Genomic DNA, 26,029 nt, shown 5'->3' with positions numbered 1-26,029 from the left:
TAAAGGAGAAATTATCTATGAACCAATGCGCAATTGAATCGTATCTTTGAGATTTGCAACCAGGGACCCCTTGGAATGAAAGCACGCAGATTCTGAAAGCAAACGGGAATTCAAAATAATCAAGTTTACCGCGACTAACTTCTTGCTGGTCAAAAGTGGTGTTCGTGACTTTAGTTTTAGTTTAGAGATACAGTGCGGAAACAGGCTCTTCGGTCCACCGAATCCACGCAGACCATCGATCACCCCGTACACCGCCACTATCCTATATACTAGGAACATCATAAACTTCGAGTGAACGAACGGTTTTACCACTTCAGGCCAAAATACACTGCAAACACACCTGTTATGACTTTTGAGGATATGTACTAAAACTAATATTGAAGCGGGGAATGATACGTTTCATGGCTATGCAGAACTAAATGTTTAGGACAGTACAGCTTTAAGAATTATAGCTGCAGTTGTCGAACAAAACTGGTTGTGTCGCTGTCTACCAATGGGAAGCTGATGGATCCATTGCCCCTCCTACATCCCAGAATAAAAACGTCGGACCCGAAGAGAAAGGCGAGCAGTCTCTGCATTTTATCGTGTTATCAAACTACAGAGGATACATTCGCTGTCTGTTTCGACTCGGCAATTAGAATATATATGTTTCTATTTCGTGGGTAGAGCAGTTTTACCGATTAATCGAGGATTGGCCTGGTTTTCAGCATTAATCGAATGCGGAACAATGGCGTATCTACCGGGGTTCCCATTCAAGATGTTTGCATTCATGTTTCTGATATGTGCAACGGATATAATTTCCGGGCAAATTCGTTACTCTATTCCCGAGGAAATGGAGCAAGGGGCATTTGTTGGGAATATTGCTCAAGATCTGGGCCTGAATGTACGGCAATTGTCAGCTCGTAAATTTCGACTGAGCTCCGATGACGGAGGGCGCTACATGAAGGTTAGTTTGGACAATGGAATATTATCTATTCGTGAAAGAATCGATAGAGAACGTATCTGTAGGCAAGCAGAAATGTGTACTCTGTCTTTTAAAACAACACTGGAAAATCCTTTGGAGGTGTACCGCGGGGAATTAGAGATTCTTGATGTCAATGATAATTCCCCCACTTTCGGAGACGGCAGCATCGTCTTACAGATATCGGAATTGAGTGCACCAGGTGTACGTTTCCGTCTCGAGAGGGCCGAAGATCCCGACATTGGAATGAATACCGTCGCCGCCTACACGATCAGTTTCACCGAATATTTTAGTATAAAGACACGCCGAACCGAGAACGATGTTCTTGTACCAGAGTTGCTGTTAGATAAATCTTTGGACCGAGAGCTGCAATCTTCTTTTCAGCTCTTGCTTACTGCGACAGACGATGGCACTCCTCAGAGAACAGGGACCGCTCAGATTCTTGTTACTGTGTTCGACATTAATGATAATGCACCTGTGTTTGATGATGACATTTACAGGGTCAGCGTAAGCGAGGACGCACCGCATGGTACCTTGGTGCTCAAGGTCAAAGCAAATGATTTGGACGAAGGGCTGAATGCTGAGATAACATATTATTTTAGTGAGGTTGATTTGCGAAAAGCGCGTAATGTATTCAGTTTAGATCCAGACAGTGGGGAGGTTCGAGTCGATGGGCCCTTGGATTTTGAAGAAACAAACAGCTATTCTCTTGATGTTCAAGCTGTGGACCACGGTTCGCCCTCAATGACAGGACATTCTAACGTGCTGATCAAGGTCATTGACGTGAACGATAACGCACCCGAGATTAAGGTGACATCAACTTCCAACAAAATCCCGGAAAATGCTCCACCAGGAACATTCATAACGTTCATTGATGTTATCGATCGTGATTCTGGAGAGAACGGTCAAGTCCGCTGCGAGTTACCCAAGAACGTTCCCTTTAGACTACAAACAGCATTGAAACATTATACATTGGTTACCAGTGAAATGTTGGACCGTGAAGTGATTTCTCAGTATAAATTACTAATTTCGGCATGGGACTTGGGATCGCCTTCACTGTCGTCAAATAAAACCATCAACATTGCAATAACCGATGTAAATGATAACGCCCCGCGGTTTTCTGAATCATCCTACAACGTGTATGTGATGGAGAATAACGCTCCGGGTGCATCCATTTTCGCAGTAACAGCACTGGATCCTGATCAGGAGCAGAATTCCTATATTTCTTACTCTTTTGTGGACAATTACATCCAAATCCTACCAGTGTCCACTTACCTGACTATTAACACAATGAATGGTACCATTTATCTGTTGCGTGGCATTGACTATGAGGAACTCAAGCAGTTCCAGATCCTTGTACAAGCGCGTGACGCTGGGTTGCCTCCGCTAAGCAGCAGCGCCACGGTGAATGTGATCATCCTGGATCAAAATGACAACGCGCCGGTAATCGTTTCACCTTCACAACTAGGTGGATCAGCAGCAGAGGAGGTTATGCCCCGGTCAGCGGGTCAAGGGTACTTGGTCACCAAGATAATGGCAACTGATGCAGATTCTGGTCAGAATGCAAGGATCTTTTATCAGATGGTGAAATCTACCGATCCCACTTTGTTCACCGTTACGAAAAATTCAGGTGAAATCAGAACAGCGCGCAGTATTTTACAGACAGATACTCCTGTACATACTCTGGTCATCTTGGTGAAGGACAATGGGCAGCCAAGCCTGTCCAGTACAGTTACAATGAACATTAGAGTTTTGGAGAACAGCACTGAAGGAATCACGGAAAGCAGCGCCTTGGTGAAAAATCCGGGATATTTCTCAGATCCAAATGTTTATTTCATCATCATTTTCAGTTGCACTTCCGTTGTCTTTCTTCTGATCATCGTTCTGTTGATTGGGATCAAGTGTAAACAGGACAGAAGTATTATCCAAGGGTATAACACTCCCAGTTATTGTTACAATCGTGGAGATTCGCAAGATACGTATAAAGGAAGACCTGCGATGGAGGAAACTTTACGCTATCCTGGGACAGGCCGGGTTGTCCGCGTGCCGGAACCGCATCAATACTCGGTCTGCCTGTCTCCAGAGTCAGCGAAAAGTGATTTTCTATTTTTGCAGCCATGCGGTGCTCCCATGTCTCAGGCCGAATGATGCGTAACCTTAAAGAAGTTGCATATGATTTGGGATCATTTTAATCTAGGGGCATGTGAATCATTTGTGAGTGAGATATTTAAGAAAATATTCAGTTTGTGCATTTTTGCGCATTTTTGCGCTTTTGTTTAAATTTTGCATTTGTTGTAATGGTTAAAAATATATACCTTTTAGCAAATAAATTCCCATCTTCTGAGAGCAGAATCTGTCAACCGTGAAATAAGTCGTATTGCCTATCATTGAACGACGTACAAATATACATTGCTGTGGGATCAATTACATTCAGGATGCTGAATCCATTTACTTGTTTAACGTAAATAAAGAATCAAAAACTTCGTCAACAGCATATTCCATATGGAGTGCTGAAAAGTACAGAGCATATAACTAAATAATAAATGTAGATGGCGCAAATTAAAATATAAAATTAAAATTAAAACGCGGGCTGGAAACGCGTCAGGTGTGCCACCGAATGTGCAGGGATAGGGACAGATAACGTTTAGGGTCGTGGCCCTTCCTCCAAACTGGAATAGGGGAACATTAGATGAAGAGGTGAATGAAATGATTAGTAGAAAGAGGTGAATGAGAGTGGCGATGGAAATGGAAACCAGCAAACGAAGTGTTGGTTGGCAGAGCATAAGATCATAAGTGATTGGTGTAGAATTCGGCGATTCGATCCATCAGGTCTACCCCCCCCCCCCCCCCCCCAATTCAATCATGGCTGATCTATCTCTCCATCCTTACAACTTTCTCCTGCTTCTCCTCATAACATCTGGCACCCTTACTAATCAAGTATTTATCTATCTTTGCCTTAAATATATCCACTGACGTTGACTCCACCGCCTTCTGTGGCAAACAAAATCCACAGATTCACCACCCTCTGATTAAAGAAATTCGTCCTCGTCTCCGTTCTAAAGGTAGGTCTTATAATTCTGAGGCGATGACCTCCAGTCCTAGACTTTCCCACTAGTGGAAACATCCTCTCCACTTCCACACAATCCAAGCCTTTCACTATTCTGTACGTTTCAATAAGGTCCCAGCCCCCCCCCCCCCCCCCAACCCCACCCCCTTATTCTTCTAAAACGCTCATCATATGTTAAGGCTGCTACCTCGCCGACTGAGCGGCATTTTTATCTACCTTCGATTTTTCCAGCGTCTGCAGTTCTTTCTTAAAGATCCGTTAACCTACTCATTCCTGGGATCATTCTTGTAAACCTCCTTTGGGCCCTTACAAGAGCCATCAACATCCTTCCTCAGATATGGTGCCCAAAATTGCTCACAATATTCCAAATACGGCCTGATCAGCGCCTGATAGAGCCTCAGCATTACATCCTTGTTTTTGTATACTAGCCCTCTCGATATGAAGGCTAGCATTACGATTGCTTTCTTTACTACCAATTCGATGTGCAGAACAAGTTTTAGGCAATCCTGCACCAGCACTTCCAAGTCCCTTTGTACATATCCGATTTATGGATTCTCCCCCGATTTAGGTCACACCAACCGCAGTCGTTGAGGTTTACTGTGCAGACAACGTCGACACATGCATCCAGAGGCTGAGCACCAAATGATTATGGACTCCTGCCCTGAAGCTTGACAGCCAATGCGCTTTATACAGAACATTTGTAAGACAAATCGTTGCTACCAACGAACAGCTCTGAACAACGCAATCGCCCAAACTTTCAAGTTTTTATAATGGAAGCTTGAAAATGTGAATCACATTCCCTATCGCAGAGGTGTCACTGATCCACTCTTCCTAATTGAATCTGGAGTTTGCAAAACAGCGGATGGAGATGATCACAAAGGCGGGAGTTAATTGATGAAAAAGAAGAATGAGATGATGAAAACCGATAAGAAGGTAAAGTGAGAAAGAAAATATAGAAGTTTAGGCGAGCAGGGTTCGTGGGTGGGTGTTATTTATAGTGGGGGGTGATGGGGGATGATCATGGAGATCACAGGGGATGTAATCGTGGATAATGGGCAGAAGGAGGAGCTGTAGAAGCGGAAAGGAACAATCTGACGGGTCGACAGGGTGTGGAATTAAAATATGTGCGTGAGAGGACCCGGGCAGATCGCGGCATTCCACGATATACGTCATCGTGTACTGGGTTCGAATGTGCGCAAAAGTCGCATTTCTGACTTTAGTTTAAGCTTCGAGATACAGCGTGGAAACAGGCTCTTCGGACCAGCGAGCCCACCGACCATCGATCACCCCGTACACCGGCACTATCCTACACACGGGGACATTTTTCATTTTTTACAGAAGCCATTTAAATTTTAAACCAGTAAGTCTTTGGGATGCGCGAGGAAACCGGAGCAGGCGGAGAAAACCTACGCGGTCACAGGGAGAATGTACACACTCCCTGTTAGGCTCCAACTCTGCCTCTGTGCAACCTTGACCGAATCAATCATAATCTAAACATTGCTGAATGGTGGCGGTGTAAACAACACTAGGATATTTTGAAGCGAGCATTTGAATTTCTAGTGCATTCATACGTTCAATTTCACGAGGAATGTTCGATGGACAGCAGCGGATATCGTCAGTGGCTCTACCGACAAGGCCAATTGAGCAGATTCCTGTCAGAACACGTGAAGCATCTCCAGGATACAGGGAATAATGACAGAAGTTACAAACAAGGCAATGCGGATGCTGGTTTACCAAGGAAAGACGCTAAATACCGAGAGAAATTGGATAGGCGCCGTTTCGGGTGTGGACTCTTCCTCATATTGTCTGTTGAATGGTCCCGACCTGAAACATCACATATTAAAGGACATACGTTGTTGGGTATTTCAATCTCAGGAGCTCCGACCATCCTTAAATAATAAGCCGAAAATATATTTCAGAATGTTACATCACTTTGATCACTGTAAGGTGTCTTTGGAAGAATATTAACTTTCGATTTGACCACGATAAACGCATGCTTCCATTCCAAGTTGGCTCACTGCAGTCAGAGTAATTTGAAGAATATATCTGCGCAGTCGTGCTCAGTCTTTGGCGTTTCTTCACTTTTCGAACTTAATTCCATCCAAGAAATCAACGGCTGCCTAGAAAAGAAAATTATATTAGTAATTAAATATTTGATTTGTTAACATTAGCCGGGACCTTTATATATATATATAGCAAGTATACAGGGCGGCACGGTGACGCATCGGTAGACTTGCTGCCTTACAGCGTCAGAGACCCGAGTTCGATCTTCACTACGGGTGCTCTCTGTATAGAGTTTGTACGTACTTGCCGTGACCTGCGCAGGTTTTCTCCGGCGCTCGGGTTTTCTTCCATACTCGAAAGACGTAATGGTTTGTAGGCAAATTGCCTTGGTAAAATTGTACATTGTCCCCAATGTGTGGGTAGGATAGTGTAAGTGTGCGGGGATCGCTGGTCAGCGCCGTGTTGGTGAGCCACAGGGCCTTTTTAGGCGTTATTTCTCGACACTAAAGTAAACGAAGTCAAATCGCGAAACAAAAGAGTCGACGAAACGTTAGGCAATTCACCATTTCGATGTTCCCAAATTAATCTTAAAGTATGTAATGTAGACTAATGTAGCACTCCATTGAAGTCTCCACCTTGCTTTCCCCATGGATGAACAAAAGCGCACATAGTCTTCAATGTTTGGTCTTTCCGAGGATCCTTCTTTACGCAATTACTTAACACGTTTACCCCAGTCTCGTAACTGTACATCCTTTTTTAGTATCTCGAACTAATTTATTTTAAGTCATTACACACTGTTCCTGAAACCATTAATTCCATGGTCAACGGCAAGTGTGGTGATGGAGGACCACTGAAGATTTACATCTATAACATGATTTATCATGCTAGAAGTCATTTACGAATCAAGAATAAAAATTCATAAACTCTGTGTGAAACATGTTTTAACATATCGGGTCAAATTGCCCCGTAAACGCACATACCAGGACTTTAGAAGATATGTGCTGAAAACAAAATTGAAGCGTTCCATGGCGCTGTATTTAGGACTTCTGTACAGCTTTAAGAATTGTAGCTGCAGTTGCAGAAAAAAAACTGGTTGTGTCGCTGTCTACCAATGAGAAGCTCGAGTCCACAGATGGATCCATTGCCCCTCCTACATCCCAGAATAAAAACGGCAGACCCGAAGAGAAAGGCGGGCAGTCTCTGCGTTTTATCGTGTTATCAAGGTACAGAGGAAACATCCCCTGTCTGTTTCGACTAGGCAATTAGAATATATATGTTTCTATTTCGTGGAAAGAACATTTTTTACCGATTAATCGAGGACAGGCCTGGTTTTCGATATTAATTGAATGCGGAACAATGGCGAACCTACGGAGGTTTCCTTTCAACGTGTTTGCATTCATGCTTCTGATATGTGAACAGGATCTAATTTCCGGGCAAATTCGGTACTCTATTCCAGAGGAAATGGAGCAAGGGGCATTTATTGGGAATATTGCTCAAGATCTGGGCCTGAATGTACGGCAATTATCAGCTCGCAAATTTCGACTGAGCTCCGATGGCGGAGGGCGCTACATGAAGGTTAGTTTGGACAATGGAATATTATCTATTCGTGAAAGAATTGATAGGGAACGTATCTGTAGACAAGCGGAAATGTGTACTCTGTCTTTTAAAACAACACTGGAAAATCCCTTGAAGGTGTACCGCGGGGAATTAGAGATTCTTGATGTCAATGATAATTCCCCCACTTTCGGAGACGGCAGCATCGCCTTACAGATATCGGAAGCGAGTACCCCTGGTGTGCGTTTTCGTCTCGAGAGGGCGGAAGATCCCGACATTGGAATCAATACCGTCGCCGCCTACACGATAAGTTTCACCGAGTATTTTAGTATAAAAACACGCAGAACCGAGAGCGATGTTCTTATACCAGAGTTGTTGTTAGATAAATTTTTGGACCGAGAGCAGCAATCTTCTTTTCAGCTCTTGCTTACTGCGACAGACGGTGGCACTCCTCAGAGAACAGGGACTGCTCAGATTATCGTTACTGTTTTGGACTTCAATGATAATGCGCCTGTGTTTGATAATGACATCTATCGGGTCAGCGTAAGTGAGGACGCGCCACATGGTACCTTGGTGATGAAGGTCAAAGCAAATGACTTGGACGAAGGACTAAATGCTGAGATAACATATTCGTTTAGTGATGTTGATTTGCGAAAAGCGCGTAATGTATTCAGTTTAGATCCAGATAGTGGGGAGGTTCGAGTCGATGGGCCCTTGGATTTTGAAGAAACAACCAGCTATTCTCTTGATGTTCAAGCTGTGGACCACGGTTCACCCTCAATGACCGGACATTCTAACGTGCTGATCAAGGTAATCGACGTGAACGATAACGCACCCGAGATTAAGGTGACATCAACTTCCAACAAAATCCCGGAAAATTCTCCACCAGGAACATTCATAACGTTCATCGATGTTATCGATCGTGATTCTGGAGAGAACGGTCAAGTCCGCTGCGAGTTACCCAAGAACGTTCCCTTTAGACTCCAAACAGCATCGAAACATTATACATTGGTTACCAGTGAAACGTTGGACCGTGAAGTGATTTCTCAGTATAAATTACTAATTTCGGCATGGGACTTGGGATCGCCTTCACTGTCGTCAAATAAAACCATTCATATTGCAATAACCGATGTAAATGATAACGCCCCGCGGTTTTCTGAATCATCCTACAACGTATATGTGATGGAGAATAACGCTCCGGGCGCATCCATTTTCGCAGTAACAGCACTGGATCCTGATCAGGAGCAGAATTCCTATATTTCTTACTCTTTTTTGGACAATTACATCCAAAACCTACCAGTGTCCACTTACCTGACTATTAACTCAATGAATGGTACAATTTACATGTTGCGTGGCGTTGACTATGAGGAACTCAAGCAGTTCCAGATCCTTGTACAAGCGCGTGACGCTGGGTTGCCTCCGCTAAGCAGCAGCGCCACAGTGAATGTGATCATCCTGGATCAAAATGACAACCCGCCGGTAATTGTTTCACCTTCAGAACTAGGTGGATCAGCAGCAGAGGAGGTTCTGCCCCGGTCAGCGGGTGAAGGTTACTTGGTCACCAAGATAATGGCAACTGATGCAGATTCTGGTCAGAATGCTCGGATCTTTTATCAGATGATGAAATCTACCGATCCCACTTTGTTCACCGTTACGAAAAATTCAGGTGAAATCAGAACTGCGCGCCGTATTTTGCAGACAGATGTTCCTGTACACACTCTGGTCATCTTGGTGAAGGACAATGGGCAGCCAAGCCTGTCCAGTACAGTTACAATGAACATTAGAGTTTTGGAGAACAGTACTGAAGGAATCACGGAAAGCAGCACCTTGGTGAAAAATCCGGGATATTTCTCAGATCCAAATGTTTATTTAATCATCATTTTCAGTTGCACTTCCGTTGCCTTTCTGCTGATCATCGTTCTGTTGATTGGGATCAAGTGTAAACAGGATAGAAGTATTATCCAAGGGTATAACACCCCCAGTTATTGTTACAATCGTGGAGATGCGCAAGATACGTATAAAGGAAGACCTGCGATGGAGGAAACTTTACGCTATCCTGGGACAGGCCGGGTTGTCCGCGTGCCGGAACCGCATCAATACTCGGTCTGCCTGTCTCCAGAGTCAGCGAAAAGTGATTTTCTTTTTCTACAGCCATACGGTGCTCCGATGTCTCAGGCCGAATGATGCGTAACCATAAAGAAATTGCATATTATTTGGGATCATTTTAATCTCGGGGAATGTAAATCATTTGCGAGTGCGATATTTAAGAAAATATTCAGTTTGTGCATTTTTGCGCTTTTAAAGAAAAAATAATGCATTTGTTGTATTGGCTAAAAATATATAATTTTTAGCAAATAAATTCCCATCTTCTGAGAGGGGAATCTGTCAACTGTGAAATAAGTCATATTGCCTATCATTGAACGACGTACAAATATACATTGCTGTGGGATCAATTACATTCAGGATGCTGAATCAATTTACTTGTTTAAAGTAAATATAGAATCAAAAACCTCGTCAACAGCATATTCCATATGGAGTGCTGAAAAGTACAGCACATACAACTAAATAATAAATGTAGATGGCGCAAATTAAAATATAAAATGAACCAGAAACATAAGACATTGCAGATTCTAAAATGTTGTACAAAAGAAAACGAGCGGGCGGGAGGTGTGCCACTGAATGTGCATGGATAGGGACAGATAACGTTTAGGGTCGTGACCCTTCCTCGAAACTGGACTTGGGGAATATTAGAAGAAGTGAATCAAAGGATTAGTAGAAAGAGGTGAATGAAAGTGGCGATGGCAGTGGAAACCAGCAAACGAAGTGTTGGTTGGCAGACCATAAGATCATAAGTGATAGGTGTAGAATTCGGCCATTCGATCCATCAAGACTACCCCGCCGTTCAATCATGGCTGATCTATCTCTCCATCCTTACCCCATTCTCCTTCTTCTCCTCATAACCTCTGGCACCCTTACTAATCAAGAATCTATCTATCTTTGCCTTAAATATATCCACTGACGTTGACTCCACCGCCTTCTGTGGCAAACAAAATTCACAGATTCACCACCCTCTGACTAAAAAAATCCTCCTCGTCTCCGTTCTAAAGGTAGGTCATTTAATTCTGAGGCTATGACCTAGACTGTCCACATCCACTCTATCCAAGCCTCTATTCTGCACGATTCAATAAGGTCCCCCCCCTAATTCTTCTAAACTCCTGCGAATATAGGCCCAGTGCCATAAAACGCTCATCATATGTTAAGGCTGCTGCCTCACCCGCCGAGTTAAGCATTTATGTCTACCTGTCTACTATTTTTCCAGCGTCTGCAGTGCTTTCTTAAACATCTGTTAACCTTCTCATTCCTGGGATCATTCTTGTAAACCTCCTTTGGACCCTCACAAGAGCCAGCAACATTCTTCCTCAGATATGGTGTCCAAAATTGTTCACAATATTCCAAATACGGCCTGATCAGCGCCTGATAGAGCCTCAGCATTACATCCTTGTTTTTGTATACTAGCCCTCTCGAAATGAAGGCTAGCATTGCGATTGATTTCTTTACTACCAAGTCGACCTGCAGATTAACATTTAGACAATCTTGCACCAGCACTCCCAAGTCCCTTTGTACACATCCGATTTATAGATCCCCCCCCATTTAGGTCACACCAACCGCAGTCATTGAGGTTTACTGTGCAGACAACGTCGACACATGTATACAGAGGCTGAACTCCAAATGATTATGGACTCCTGCTCTGAATCTTGATAGAGAATGAGCTTTATACAGAACATTTGCAAGACAAATCGGTGCTACCAACGAGCAGCTCTGTACAACGCAATCGCCCAAACCTTCAAGATTTATAATGGAAGTTTCAAAATGTGAATCACATTCCCTATCGCAGATGTGTCACCGATCCATTCTTCCTAATTGAATCTGGAGTATGCAAAACAGCGGATGGAGATGGTCACAAAATCGGAAGTTAATTGATGTAAAAGAAGAATGAGATGATGGAAACCGACACGAAGGTAAAGTGAGAAATAAAATATAGAAGTATATGCAAGCAGGGTTCGTGGGTGAGTGTTATTAATTGTGGGGGGTGATGGGGATTGATCATGGAGATCACGGTAGTGTAGAAGTGAATAATGGGCAGAAGGGGGGGATGGAGAAGCGGAAAGGAACAATCTGACGGGTCGACGAGGTGTGGAAATAAAATATGTGCGTGTGAGGACCCGTGCAGATCGCGGCATTCCACGATATACTTCCTCGTCTACTGGGTTCGTGTGTGCATAAAAGACGCATTTCTGACTAGTTTTAGCCTTGAGGTACAGCGTGGAAACAGGCTCTTCGGTCCAGCGAGCCCACCCGACCATCGATCACCCCGTACACCGGTATTATCCTACACACGGGGGGGGGGGGATGTTCAATTTTTACAGAAGCCATTAGATTTTAAACCTGCAAGTCTTTGGGATATGGGAGGAAACCGGAGCAGCGGAGAAAACCTACGCGGTCACAGGGAGAATGTACACACTCCATGCAGACAGCACACGTAGTCAGGATTGAACCCGGTTCTCTGGCACCAACTCTGCCTCTGTGCCACCTTGACCGAATCAATCATAATCTAAACATTGCTGAATGGTGGCGGTGTAAACATCACTGGGATATTTTGAAGCGATCATTTGATTTCCTAGTGCATTCATACGCTCAAATTCACGAGGAACGTTCGATGGACAGCAGCGGATATCGTCAATGCTCCATCAACAAGGCCAATAGAGCCGATTCCTGTCAAAACACGTGAAGCATCTCCAGGATACCGGGAATAAGAGTAAACCTAGCAATTATAGACCTGTTAGTTTGACGTCAGTGGTGGGCAAATTAATGGAAAGGATACATATGTAACGGGTACAGCTTGGACCCAATAGCAGCACAGAATCAGGCAGGTATAATTGGTCATGCACTTTATTACGATACTGTAACACAGAGTAGCAACACAGGAATGGGTACACCGTACTCACACAGAGGCTCAGGATTGAGCGAGGGTTCCGAAGAGGGGCAGGCAAGAGACGTAGTCGGGGTAGCGGAAAGTCTGGTAACCAGGAGATCCAACACACGATGCAAACAAACCAGCGAGGGACAGACGAAAGGAAAGTCGAAGCCAGGCAGGAAGTCGAGGAGCCGTTGCAGGGATACACCAAACAGCCCAGGAGAGAGGCAGACAGAAACCAGGTATGGGATGAAGGCCGTGGTCGGGGACAGAAGGCTGAGGCGATATCCGGGAAGACGACAGGACGGAATGATCAGGGGCAGGCAGGTTCGAATCCGGGTAGGCAGTCGGGAAATCGCTGGAGAGTCTTGCATGAATGCTGAGAACAATCTGGCACTGTGTGTGAACGGTGAGGAGAGTCTATATACCGGGTTAATTGGTGATCAGAGGCAACTGAGTGCAACAGGTGAGGAGAGTTGGGCTGATGAGAGGGGAGTGGCAGGCAGGCAGGTGAGGAGAAGGAGGGACCGGTGGAAAAGCACTGGGAGGTGAAGTGGATGAGAATAAGGAGAGGGCAGACTGTGACAGAACCCCCCCCCCCCCCCCCCACCCCTCCCCCGCCCCCCCCCCCTCAAGGGACGGCTCCTGACGTCCCAAAACAAAAATAAAACAATAAAGAAAATCCCAATCCCACGCAGAGGTGGGTGGGAGGAGGGGGACCGGAGGAGGGCTAATATTCGTCCGAGCCATCCATGTCCGCATCCTCCTCCATGGCATCAGAGGAAGAGGGGACCGAGTCTCAGGAGCGGCGACCCCTCTAGGAGTGGCGGACTTGGACGGCTGGTCAGGATGACGCCGGTGAAACTCCCTGATGAGGGAGGCATCCAGAATGTGCCGAGCAGGAACCCAGGACCTCTCCTCTGGACCGTAATCCTCCCAATCGACCAGGTATTGGAGACCCCTCCCGCGACGGTGGGAGCGCAGGAGGTGGTGCACCGTAAATGCGGGGCCTCCGTCGATGAGATGAGGAGGTGGAGGATGAGGGACTACGGGGACCAGGGGGCTCTCCCGGACTGGCTTTACTCTGGACACGTGGAACGTTGGATGGACCCGCATGGAACGAGGCAACGTGAGCCTCACAGCCGCTGGGTTGATGACCTTCTGGATCTCAAAGGGACCGATGAACTTGGGTGCCAACGTCTTGGACTTCACCCTCAAGGGTGACCCTGGGTCGACAGCCACACCTCCTGGGTTGCCTCCCTCACCTGGGAAGTGGAGGAGAAGGTCAAGGCGGCCTTGGAGAACCAGCCGGGACCAGCGCATGCCCTGATCGTCTGTTTGTGGTTTCTGCCCTGCGGTCCGACGTCCTTCAGTGGGCCCACAGCTCTCGACTCACCTGTCATCCCGGCATTCAGCGGACCAAGGAGATGGTGCTACGGAGGTTCTGGTGGGCATCGCTGGAGGAGGACACTCGGGAGTTTGTCAACGCCTGTCCCGTTTGCAACCAGTACAAGGTCTCACACCAAGCTCCTGCGGGTCATCTGCTTCCACTGCCTGTACCCCATCGACCATGGTCGCACATCTCCCTGGACTTCGTTACCGGCCTGCCCCCCATCCAGTGGTCACACCACCATCCTGATCGTGGTTGATAGATTTAGCAAGATGGCTCACTTCGTGCCTCTGCCCAAGCTTCCGTCAGCCAAGGAAATTGTTGAGCTCATGTTACTCCACATCTTCAGACTCCATGGTCTCCCCGTCGATGTGGTCTCCAACCGGGTTTGCCTCTGTGTTCTGGAGGGAGTTCTGCACGCTTGTGGGGGCCACCGTGAGTCTGACGTCCGGATTTCATCCCCAGTCCATCGGCCAAACTGAGAGGAAGAATCAGGAGATGGAGACGGCGCTGCGGTGTATGGTGTCCAAGCATCCCTCCTCCTGGTCCCAGCAGTTGTTGTGGGTGGAGTACGCCCACAACACCCTGACAAGCTCGGCCACTGGGCTCTCCCCTTTCCAGTGTGCCTACGGGTTCCAGCCTCCACTGTTCCCGGCGCTGGAGAAAGAGGTTTATGTGCACAGTTCCCTGAAGGTGGAATCTCATGTAGATAGGGTGGTAAAGAAAGCTTTTGGTGTGCTGGCCTTTATAAATCAGAGCATTGAGTATAGAAGTTGGGATGTAATGTTAAATTGTACAAGGCATTGGTGAGGCCAATTCTGGAGTATGGTGTACAATGTTGGTCGCCTAATTATAGGAAGGATGTCAACAAAATAGAGAGAGTACAGAGGAGATTTACTAGAATGTTGCCTGGGTTTCAGCAAACTAAGTTACAGAGAAAGGTTGAACAAGTTGGGGCTTTATTCTTTGGAGCGCAGGAGGTTAAGGGGGGGGGGGGGGGGGGACTTGATAGAGGTCTTTAAAATGATGAGAGGGATAGACAGAGTTGACGTGGATAAGCTTTTCCCACTGAGAGTAGGGAAGATTCAAACAAGGGGACATGACTTGAGAATTAAGGGACTGAAGTTTAGGGGTAACATGAGGGGGAACCTCTTTACTCAGAGAGTGGTGGCTGAGTGGAATGAGCTTCCAGTGAAGGTGGTGGAGGCAGGTTCGTTTTTTATCATTTTAACTTAAATTGGATAGTTATATGGACGGGAAAGGAATGGAGGGTTATGATCTGAGCGCAGATATATGGGTCTAGGGGAGAATACGTGTTCGGCACGAACTAGAAGGGTCGAGGTGGCCTGTTTCCGTGCTGTAATTGTCATATGGTTATATGGTTATTATATGGTAATAATGACAGAGGTTACAAACAAGGCAATGCGGTTGCTGGTTTACCAAGGAAAGACATTAAACGCCAGAGTATATCAATGGGTCAGGCAGCATCCCGAGAGAACTTGGATAGGTGCCGTTTCGGGTCTGGTCTCTTCCTCATATTGTTTGTTGAATGGTCCCGACCCGAAACATCACATATCAAAGGACATAAGTTGTTGGGTATTTCAATCTCAGGAGAGCCGACCATCCCTAAATAACATGCCGAAAAAATATTTCAGAATGTTACATCACCTTGATCACTGTAAGGTGTCTTTGGAAGAATATTAACCTTCGATTTGACAACGATAAACGCATGCTTCCATTCCAAGTTGGGCTCACTGCAGTCAAAGTAATTTGAAGAATATATCTGCGCAGTCGTGCTCAGTCTTTGGTGTTTCTTCACTTTTCGAACTTAATTCCATCCAAGAAATCAACGGCGGCCGAAAAAAGTAAATGATATTAGTAATTAAATATTTGGTTTGTTAACATTAGCCGGGACCTTTATATCTATATAGCAAGTGTACAGGGCGGCACGGTGACGCACCTGTAGAGTTGCTGCCTTACAGCGTCAGAGTTCCGAGTTCGATCTTGACTTCAGGTGCTCTCTGTATAGAGTTTGTACGTACTTGCCGTGACCTGTGCAGGTTTTCTCCGGGCGCTCCGGTTTCCTTCCATACTCAAAAGATGTAATGATTTGTAGGCAAATTGCCTTGGTAAAATTGTAAATAGTCCCAATGTGTGTGTAGGATAGTGTTAGTGTGCAGAGATCCCTGGTCAGCGCGGTGTTGGTGGGCCAAAGGGCCTTTTTACGCGTTATATCTCGAAACTAAAGTAAACTAAGTCAAATCGCGAAACAAAAGAGTCGAAAAAAGGTTAGGCATTTCACATTTCGATGTTTCCAATGCACATCTTGAAGTATCTAAGAGTTTGCATCGCCATACAGATATCGGAAGCGAGTGCACCCGGTATAGGTTTCCGTCTCGCGCGGGCGGAAGATCCCGACATTGGAATCAATACCGTCGCCGCCTACACGATCAGTTTCACCGAGTATTTTAGTGTAAAAACGCGTAGAACCGAGAGCGATGTTCTCATACCAGAGTTGCTGTTGAATAAGTCACTGGACCGAGAGCTGCAATCTTCTTTACAGCTCTTGCTTACTGCGGCAGACGGTGGGACTCCTCAGAGGACAGGGACAGCTCAGATTCACATTACTGTGTTCGACATTAATGACAACGCGCCGGTGTTTGATCGTGATATTTACAAGGTCAGCGTAAGTGAGGACGCACCACATGGTACCTTGGTGATGAAAGTCAAAGCAAATGATTTGGACGAAGGGCTAAATTCTGAGATAACATATTCTTTCGATGATGTTGATTTGCGAAGAGCGCGTCATTTATTCAGTTTAGATCCAGATAGTGGGGAGGTTCGAGTTGAAGGGCCCTTGGATTTTGAAGAAACAAACAGTTATTCGCTCGATGTTCAAGCTGTGGACCGCGGTTCACCCGCAATGACAGGACATTCTAACGTGCTGATCAAGGTCATTGACGTGAACGATAACGCACCTGAGATTAAGGTGACATCAGCTTCCAAACAAATTCCGGAAAATGCACCGCCAGGAACATTCCTAACCTTCATTGATGTTATTGACCGGGATTCTGGGGAGAACGGTCAGGTTCGCTGCGTGTTACCCAAGAATATCCCCTTTAGACTACAGACATCATCGAACCATTATAAATTAGTTACCAGTGACACGTTGGACCGTGAAGGGATTTCTGAATATCGATTACCAATTTCAGCATGGGACCTGGGGTCGCCTTCATTATCCTCAAATAAAACCATCCATATTACAATAACCGATGTAAACGATAACGCCCCGCGGTTTGCTGAATCAACCTACAACGTGTATGTGATGGAGAACAATGCACCCGGCGCATCGATTTTCGTACTAACTGCTCTAGATCCTGATCTGGAGCAGAATTCCTATGTTTCTTACTCTTTTGTGGACCATTTCATCCAAAATCTACCAGTGTCCACTTACCTGGTCATTAACTCAATGAACGGTACCATTTATGCGTTGCGATCCTTTGACTACGAGGAACTCAAAAACTTCCAGATCCATGTACAAGCCCGTGACGCTGGGGTGCCTCCGCTGAGTAGCAGCGCCACGGTGAATGTGATCGTCCTGGATCAAAATGACAACGCGCCGGTAATTGTTTCACCTTCAGAACTAGGTGCATCAGCAGCAGAGGAGGGCCTTCCGCGCTCAGCGGGTCAAGGATATTTGGTCACCAAGATAATGGCAACTGATGCAGATTCTGGTCAGAATGCACGGATCTTTTATCAGATGGTGAAATCTACCGATCCCACTTTGTTCACCGTTACGAAAAATTCAGGTGAAATCAGAACAGCTCGCAGTATTTTGCACACAGATGCTCCTGTACACACTCTCGTCATCTTGGTGAAGGACAATGGGCAGCCAAGCCTGTCCAGTACAGTTACAATGAATGTTAGAGTTTTGGAGAACAGTACTGAAGGAATCACGGAAAGCAGCACCTTGGTGAAGAATCCGGGATATTTCTCTGATCCAAATGTTTATTTAATCATCATTTTCAGTTGCACTTCCGTTGTCTTTCTTCTGATCATCGTTCTGTTGATTGGGATCAAGTGTAAACAGGACAGAAGTATTATCCAAGGGTATAACTCTGCCAGGTATCGTTACAATCGTGGAGATTCGCAAGATACGTATAAAGGAAGACATGCGATGGAGGAAACTTTACGCTATCCTGGGACTGGCCGGGTTGTCCGCGTGCCGGAACCGCATCAATATTCGGTCTGCCTGTCTCCAGAGTCAGCGAAAAGTGATTTTCTATTTTTGCAGCCATGCGGTGCTCCCATGTCTCAGGCGCAATGATGCGTAACCATAAAGAAGTTGCATATTATTTGGGATCATTTTAATCTCTGGGCATGTGAATCATTTGTGAGTGAAATATTTAAGAAAATATTCAGTTTGTGCATTTTTGCGCTTTTGTTTAAATAATGCATTTGTTGTAATGGTTAAAAATATATAACTCTTAGCAAATAAATTCCCATCTTCTGAGAGCGGAATCAGTCAACTGTGAAATAAGTCATTGAACGACGTGCAAATATACATTACTGTAGGATCAATTACATTCAGGATGCTGTATCCATTTATTTGTACACGCTTGTACAAGTAAATGTACTTGTACACGCTGGAATTTAGAATATTGAGAGGGGGGGGGGGGGGGGGGATCTTTTTGAAACTTATACAATTCTTAAGGGGTTGGACAGGCCACACGCAGAAAAATTATTCCCGATGTTGGGGAAGTCCAGAACAACAGTTTAACGATAAGAGGGAAGTCTTTTAGGACCGAGATGAGAAAATCATTTTTTACACAGAGGGTGGAGAATCTGTGGAATTCTCTGCTACATAAGGTAGTTGAGGCCAGTTCATTGGCTAGATTTAAGAGGGTTAGACGTGGCCCTTGAGGCTAAAGGGATCAGGGGGTATGGAGAGAAGGCCGGTACAGGATATTGAGTTGGATGATCAGCCATGATCATATTGAATGGCGGTGCAGGCTCGATGTGCCGAATGGCCTACTCCTGCACCTGTTTTCTATGTTTCTATGTTTCTATGTTTAAAGTAAGTAAAGAAACAAAAACTTCGTTATCAGCATATTCCATATGGAGTGCTGACAACTACAGAGCATATACCTAAATAATAAATTTAGATGACGCAAATTAAAATATAAAATGAACCAGAAACACAAGAAATTGCGGATTCTAAAATATTGTAGAAAAGAAAACGAGCGGGCGGGAAACGCGTCAGCTGAGCCACCAAATGTGCAGGGATAGGGACAGATAACATTTCGGGTCGTGAACCTTCATCCAAACTGGACTAGGGGAATATTAGAAGAAGATGTGAATGAAAGGATTTGTAGAAAGAGGTGAATGTGAGTGGCGATGGAAGTGCAAATCAGCAAACGAAGTGTTGGTTGGCAGACCATAAGATCATAAGTGATAGGTGTAGAATTCGGCCATTCGATCCATCAAGTATACCCCCCCCCCCCCCCCCCCATTCAATCATGGCCGATCTATCTCTCCATCCTTACCCCATTCTCCTGCCTTCTCCTCATAACATCTGGCACCCTTACTAATCAAGAATCTATCTATCTTTGCCTTAAATATATCCACTGACGTTGGCTCCACCGCCTTCTGTGGCAAACAAAATCCACAGATTCACCATCCTCTGACTAAAGAAATTCCTCCTCGTCTCCGTTCTAAAGGTAGGTCTTTTAATTCTGAGGCTATGACATCTAGTCCTAGACGCTCCCACTAATGCAAACATCCTCTCCACATCTACTCTATCGAAGCCTTTCATTATTCTGTACGGTTCAATAAGCCCCCCCCCCCCCCTCCTTCTTCTAAACTCCAGCGAACATAGGCCCAGTGCCGTAAAACGCTCATCATATGTTAAGGCTGCCGCCTCACCCGCTGAGTTCAGCATTTGTGTCTACCGATTTTTTTTCAGCGTCTGCAGTTCTTTCTTAAAGATCTGTTAACCTTCTCATTCCTGGGATCATTCTTGAAACCCTCCTTTGGACCCTCACAAGAGCCAGCAACATTCTTCCTCAGATATGGTGCCCACAATTGCCACAATGTTCCAAATACGTCTGATCAGCGCCTGATAGAGCCTCAGCATTACATCCTTGTTTTTGTATACTTGCCCTCTCGAAATGGAGGCCAGCATTGCGATTCCTTTCTTTATTATCAATTCAATTGGCAGATTGTTTTAGGCAATCCTGCACCAGCACTCCCAAGTCCCTTTGTACATATCCGATTTATGGATTCTCCCCCCATTTAGGTCACACCAACCGCAGTCATTGAGGTTTACTATGTAGACACCGCCGCCACATGTATCCAGAGGCTGAGCTCCAAATGATTATGGAGTCCTTGATAGCCAATGAGCTTTATACAGAACATTTGCAAAACAAATCGTTGCTAGCAACGAGCAGCTCTGTACAACGCATCGCCCAAAATTTCAAGATTTATAATGGAAGCTTGAAAATGTGAATCATATTCCCTATCGCAGAGGTGTCACCGATCCATTCTTCCTAATTGAATCGGGAGTTTGCAAAACAGCGTATGGAGATGGTCACAAAGGCGGGAGGTAATTGATGAAAAAGAAGAATGAGATGATCGAAACCGATAAGAAGGTGAAATGAGAAAGACAATATAGAAATATAGGCGAGCAGGGTTCGTGGGTGAGTGTTATTTGTTGTGGGGGGTGATCATTGAGATCACAGTAATGTAGTAGTGGATAATGGGCAGAAGGGGGAGCTGGAGAAGCGGAAAGGAACAATCTTAAGGGGCGACGAGATGTGGAAGTAAAAAGCGTTCTCTCGGAAATCGCAGCACATACGGCCAAAGGCGGTCAAGAACAGAGATTTAGTAATATATAGATAGCAAGTATATAGGGCACATCGGCAGAGTTGCTGCCTTACAGTGCCAGAGACCCGAGTTCGATCTTGACTACGGGTGCTCTCTGTACAGAGTTTGAACGTACTTGCCGTGACCTGTGCAGGTTTTCTCCGGGCGCTCCGTTTTCCTTACATACTCAAAAGACGTAATGGTTTGTAGGCAAATTGCCTTGGTAAAATTGTACATTGTCCCCAATGTGTGTGTAGGATAGTGTTAATGTGCAGAGATCTCAGGTCAACGCGGTGTTGCGAAACTAAAGTAAACTGTCTGTTGATGGTTTATGCATGCAACTAATAATGTAGCTACCTCAGTACCACTAACCACGCCTTAGTTATCAAGTATAATAACACTCTCTCTCCCTATCTCTCTCTCTATCCAGCACAGTGACGGACTGCGTGCAGTTAGTGCTGGATCATGTGTGTTTATTAAAGAGTTAAGTAAAGTTACAAGTGTGTCAGATTCACTTCTTTACACTGTCAAACTGACAAATCGCGAAACAAAAGAGTCGACAAAAGGTTAAGCAATTCCACATTTCGTCGTCTACTGGGTTCGAATGTGCATAAAAGTCGCAATTCTGACTTTAGTTTTAGCTTCGAGACACAGCGTGGAAACAGGCTCTTTGGTCCAGCGAGCTCACCCGAGCACCGATCACCCCGTACACCGGTATTATCCTACACACGGGGGAAAATATTCAATTTATGCAGAAGCCATTTAGATTTTAAACCTGTAAGTCTTTGGGATATGGGAGGAAACCGGAGCAGCGGAGAAAACCTACGTGGTCACAGGGAGAATGTACACACTCCATGCAGACAGCACCCGTAGTCAGGATTGAACCCGGGTCTCTGGCGCGGTTAGGCACCAACTCTGCCTCTGTGCCACCTTGACCGAATCAATCAAAATCTAAACATTGCTGAATGGTGGCGGTGTAAACAACACTGGGATATTTTGAAGCGATCATTTGAATTCCACAGGCAATTCCACATTTCGATGTTCCCAAATGAATTTTGAAGTATCTAAGTTAGACTAATATAGCACTCCATTGTAGTCTCCGCCTTGCTTTCCCCATGAATGAACAAACGCGCACATAGTCTTCAATGTTTGGTCTTTCCTGGGGCCCTTCTTTACGCAATTATCGTTTACACGTTTACACCAGTCCCGTAACTGTACATCCTTTTTTAGTATCTCGAACTAATTTATTTTAAGCCATTACACGTTGTTCCTGAAACCATTAATTCCATGAACAACAGCAAGAATGGTGATGGAGGACCACTGAAGATTTACCCATATAGTCATATAAGAATCAAGGAAAAAATTCATAAACTCTGTGTGAAGCAACATTGTAACATATCAGGTCAAACTGCCCCGTAATCGCACATACTAGGACTTTTGAGGATTTATCCTGAAAACAAAATTGTAGCGTTCAATTATACATTCCATGGCGCTGTATTTAGGACTACTGTACAGCTTTAAGAATTGTAGCTGCAGTTGCCGAAAAAAACTGGCTGTGTCGCTGTCTACCAATGAGAAGCTGAAGTCCACAGATGGATCCATTGCCCCTCCTACATCCCAGAATAAAAACGGCAGACCCGAAGAGAAAGGCGGGCAGTCTCTGCGTTTTATCGTGTTATCAAGCTACAAAGGATACATCCCCTGTCTGTTTCGACTAGGCAATTAGAATATATATGTTTCTATTTCGTGGTTTTGCCGTTTAATCGAGGACAGGCCTGGTTTTCGATATTAATTGAATGCGGAACAATGGCGTATTTACCGAGGTTTCCTTTCAACGTGTTTGCATTCATGCTTCTGATATGTGAACAGGATCTAATTTGCGGGCAAATTCGTTACGCTATTCCCGAGGAAATGGAGCAAGGGGCATTTGTTGGGAATATTGCTCAAGATCTGGGCCTGAATGTACGGCAATTGTCAGCTCGCAAATTCCGACTGAGCTCCGATGGCGGAGGGCGCTACTTGAAGGTTAGTTTGGACAATGGAATATTATCTATTCGTGAAAGAATCGATAGGGAACGTATCTGTAGGCAAGCAGACATCTGTACCGTGTCTTTTAAAACAACACTGGAAAATCCCTCGGAGGTGTACCGCGGGGAATTAGAGATTCTTGATGTCAATGATAATTCCCCCGCTTTCGGAGACCACAGCATCGTCTTACAGATATCGGAACTGAGTGCACCCGGGGTACGCTTCCGTCTCGAGAGGGCGGAAGATCCCGACAATGGAATCAATACCGTCGCCGCTTACACGGTCAGTTTCACCGAGTACTTTAGTATAAAAACACGCAGAACAGAGAGCGATGTTCTCATACCAGAGTTGCTGTTAGATAAACCTTTGGACCGAGAGCTGCAATCTTCCTTTCAGCTCTTGCTTACTGCGACAGACGGTGGCACTCCTCAGAGAACAGGAACAGCTCAGATTCTTGTAACTGTGTTCGACATTAATGACAACGCGCCGGTGTTTGATCGTGATATTTACAGGGTCAGCGTAAGTGAGGACGCGCCACATGGTACCTTGGTGATGAAAGTCAAAGCAAATGATTTGGATGAAGGGCTGAATGCTGCGATAACATATTCTTTTAGTGATGTTGATTTGCGAAGAGCGCGTAATGTATTCAGTTTAGATCCAAATAGTGGGAAGATTCTAGTTGAAGGGCCCTTGGATTTTGAAGAAACCATCAGTTATTCTCTTGATGTTCAAGCTGTGGACCACGGTTCACCCTCAATGACAGGACATTCTAACGTGCTGATCAAGGTCATTGACGTGAACGATAACGCACCCGAGATTAAGGTGACATCGGCTTCCAAACAAATTCCGGAAAATGCACCGCCTGGTACATTCATAACCTTCATTGATGTTGTGGATCGTGATTCTGGGGAGAACGGTGAAGTTCGCTGTGAGTTACCCAAGAATATCCCATTTAGACTACAGACATCATCGAACCTGTATAAATTGGTTACTAGTGAAACATTGGACCGTGAAGGGATTTCTGAATATCGATTACCAATTTCAGCATGGGACCTGGGGTCGCCTTCACTGTCCTCAAATAAAACCATCCATATTACAATAACCGATGTAAATGATAACGCTCCGCGGTTTGCTGAATCAACCTACAAGGTATATGTGATGGAGAACAATGCACCAGGCGCATCGATTTTCGTACTAACTGCTATAGATACTGATCTGGAGCAGAATTCCTATGTTTCTTATTCTTTGGTGGACAATTTCATCCAAAATCTACCAGTGTCCACTTACCTGGCAATTAACCCCATGAACGGTACCATTTATGGGTTGCGATCCTTTGACTATGAGGAACTCAAAAACTTCCAGATCCATGTACAAGCCCGGGACGCTGGGGTGCAACCGTTGAGTAGCAGCGCCACGGTGAATGTTATCATCCTGGATCAAAATGACAACGCGCCGGTAATTGTTTCACCTTCATATCAGAGTCGATCAGCAGCAGAGGAGGGCCTGCCCCGCTCAGCGAGTCAAGGGTATTTGGTCACCAAGATAATGGCAACTGATGCAGACTCTGGTCAGAATGCACGGATCTTTTATCAGATGGTGAAATCTACCGATCCCACTTTGTTCACAGTTACGAGAAACTCCGGTGAAATCAGAACAGCGCGCCGTATTTTGCAGACAGATACTCCTGTACACACTCTGATCATCTTGGTGAAGGACAATGGGCAGCCAAGCCTGTCCAGTACAGTTACAATGAACATTAGAGTTTTGGAGAACAGTACTGAAGGAATCACGGAAAGCAGCACCTTGGTGAAAAATCCGGGATATTTCTCAGATCCAAATGTTTATTTAATCATCATTTTCAGTTGCACCTCCGTTGTTTTTCTTCTCATCATCGTTCTGCTGATTGGGATCAAGTGTAAACAGGACAGAAGTATTATCCAAGGGTATAACACCCCCAGTTATTGTTACAATCGTGGAGATTTGCACGGTACGTTTAATGGAAGACATGCGATGGAGGAAACTTTACGCTATCCTGGGACAGGCCGGGTTGTCCGCGTGCCGGAACCGCATCAATACTCGGTCTGCCTGTCTCCAGAGTCAGCGAAAAGTGATTTTCTCTTCTTGAAGCCACGCGGCGATCCCGACTCGGGCCTAAAGTCTCAGGCGCAATGAGGAGTAACCGCAGGGAAGGGGCATATTATTTGGGTGTCATTTTTATCTCGAGGGATGTGTATCATTCGTAAGTAAAATATTTAAGGAAATATTCATTTTGTGCATTTTTTTTCTCTTTCGTTTAAATAGTGCATTTGTTATTATGGTTAAAAAAATATATAACTGTTAGCAAATAAAGTACCATCGCCTGATAGTGGGATTAGTCAACTGAGAAATTGCCTATCATTAAACGACGGACAAATATACACTGCTATAGGATGAATTACATTAATTTGGCTGTATCAATTTGCTTGTTACCGTAAATTTTCTGGTTTAAAGAAAATACTGGAACAAAGTTCGTCCTTAGCATATACCATTTGAAGTGCTGATAGATACAGAGGATATAGCTAAATAACAAACATGGATGATGGGAATTAATATATAAAACGAACCAGAAACACACGATGCGGATGCTGATATATAGTACAATATAAAACGAGCTGGCGGGAGACTCATCAGGTGGGGAAACAACTGTGCGGGGATGTGGACAGATAATCTTTCGCGTCGGGAACCTTCCTCCAAACTGGACTATGCTGGTAGAAATAAGTGAATGAAAGTGGCGAGGCAAGTGTCAGCAAGTGGAATCCAGGAAAGGAAGTGTTGGTTGGCAGATGCAAACCAAAGGATGGGGATGGTCACAGAGCGGGAGTTAACAGGTGAAAAAGAATGAGATGATGGAAACCGATAAGAATGTAAAATGGGAAAGATAAAATAAAGTATAGGCAAGCAAGGTTCGTGTTGGCAATTGAGGGTTGAGGGGGGGGGTGGGGGGGGTTGGGGGGGGGGGTGGGGGGGGGGGGTTTGGAGGGATTAGAGAGGAGGTAGTGGTGGATGATGAGCAGAAGGAGGAGCTGGGTGAGTGAAAATGAATTGTATGACTGGTAGAGGAGGAGCGGATATAAAATGTGTGCGTGTACTTGATGACCCGTGTAGATCGTGACCTTCCACAATAAACGTCAGCGTCCACTGGATTCG

General features: G+C 45.1%; 1 protein-coding gene across 1 annotated transcript; it reads left to right on the top strand.

Moving 5' to 3' along the window:
* The first annotated feature begins 514 nt into the window (after positions 1 to 514).
* LOC129701369 (uncharacterized) lies at positions 515 to 25,106 on the top strand. The gene is made up of 5 exons (XM_055642504.1): positions 515 to 3,100; positions 7,299 to 9,769; positions 14,181 to 14,337; positions 16,284 to 18,269; positions 22,451 to 25,106. The coding sequence occupies exons 1-5, from the start codon at positions 728 to 730 to the stop codon at positions 25,013 to 25,015; spliced, it is 9,552 nt and encodes a 3,183-aa protein (XP_055498479.1). The 5' UTR covers positions 515 to 727; the 3' UTR covers positions 25,016 to 25,106.
* The last annotated feature ends 923 nt before the right edge of the window (positions 25,107 to 26,029 follow it).

This window comes from Leucoraja erinacea, chromosome 11 (genome assembly GCF_028641065.1).
Source record: "Leucoraja erinacea ecotype New England chromosome 11, Leri_hhj_1, whole genome shotgun sequence".
Classification (NCBI taxonomy): domain Eukaryota; kingdom Metazoa; phylum Chordata; class Chondrichthyes; order Rajiformes; family Rajidae; genus Leucoraja; species Leucoraja erinaceus.
The sequence above is the reverse complement of the archived record's forward strand: the minus strand, read 5'-3'. Positions and strand labels throughout refer to the sequence as shown.

Excerpts from the sequence above, each read along its gene's own strand:
- LOC129701369 (XM_055642504.1), top strand. The coding sequence starts at position 728 with ATGGCGTATCTACCGGGGTTCCCATTCAAGATGTTTGCATTCATGTTT. Across the intron at positions 9,770-14,180 it reads CCGATGTCTCAGGCCGAATG|TGGTCACACCACCATCCTGA; the intron begins ATGCGTAACCAT and ends CCCCCCATCCAG. Across the intron at positions 14,338-16,283 it reads TCGATGTGGTCTCCAACCGG|TATCTAAGAGTTTGCATCGC; the intron begins GTTTGCCTCTGT and ends CACATCTTGAAG.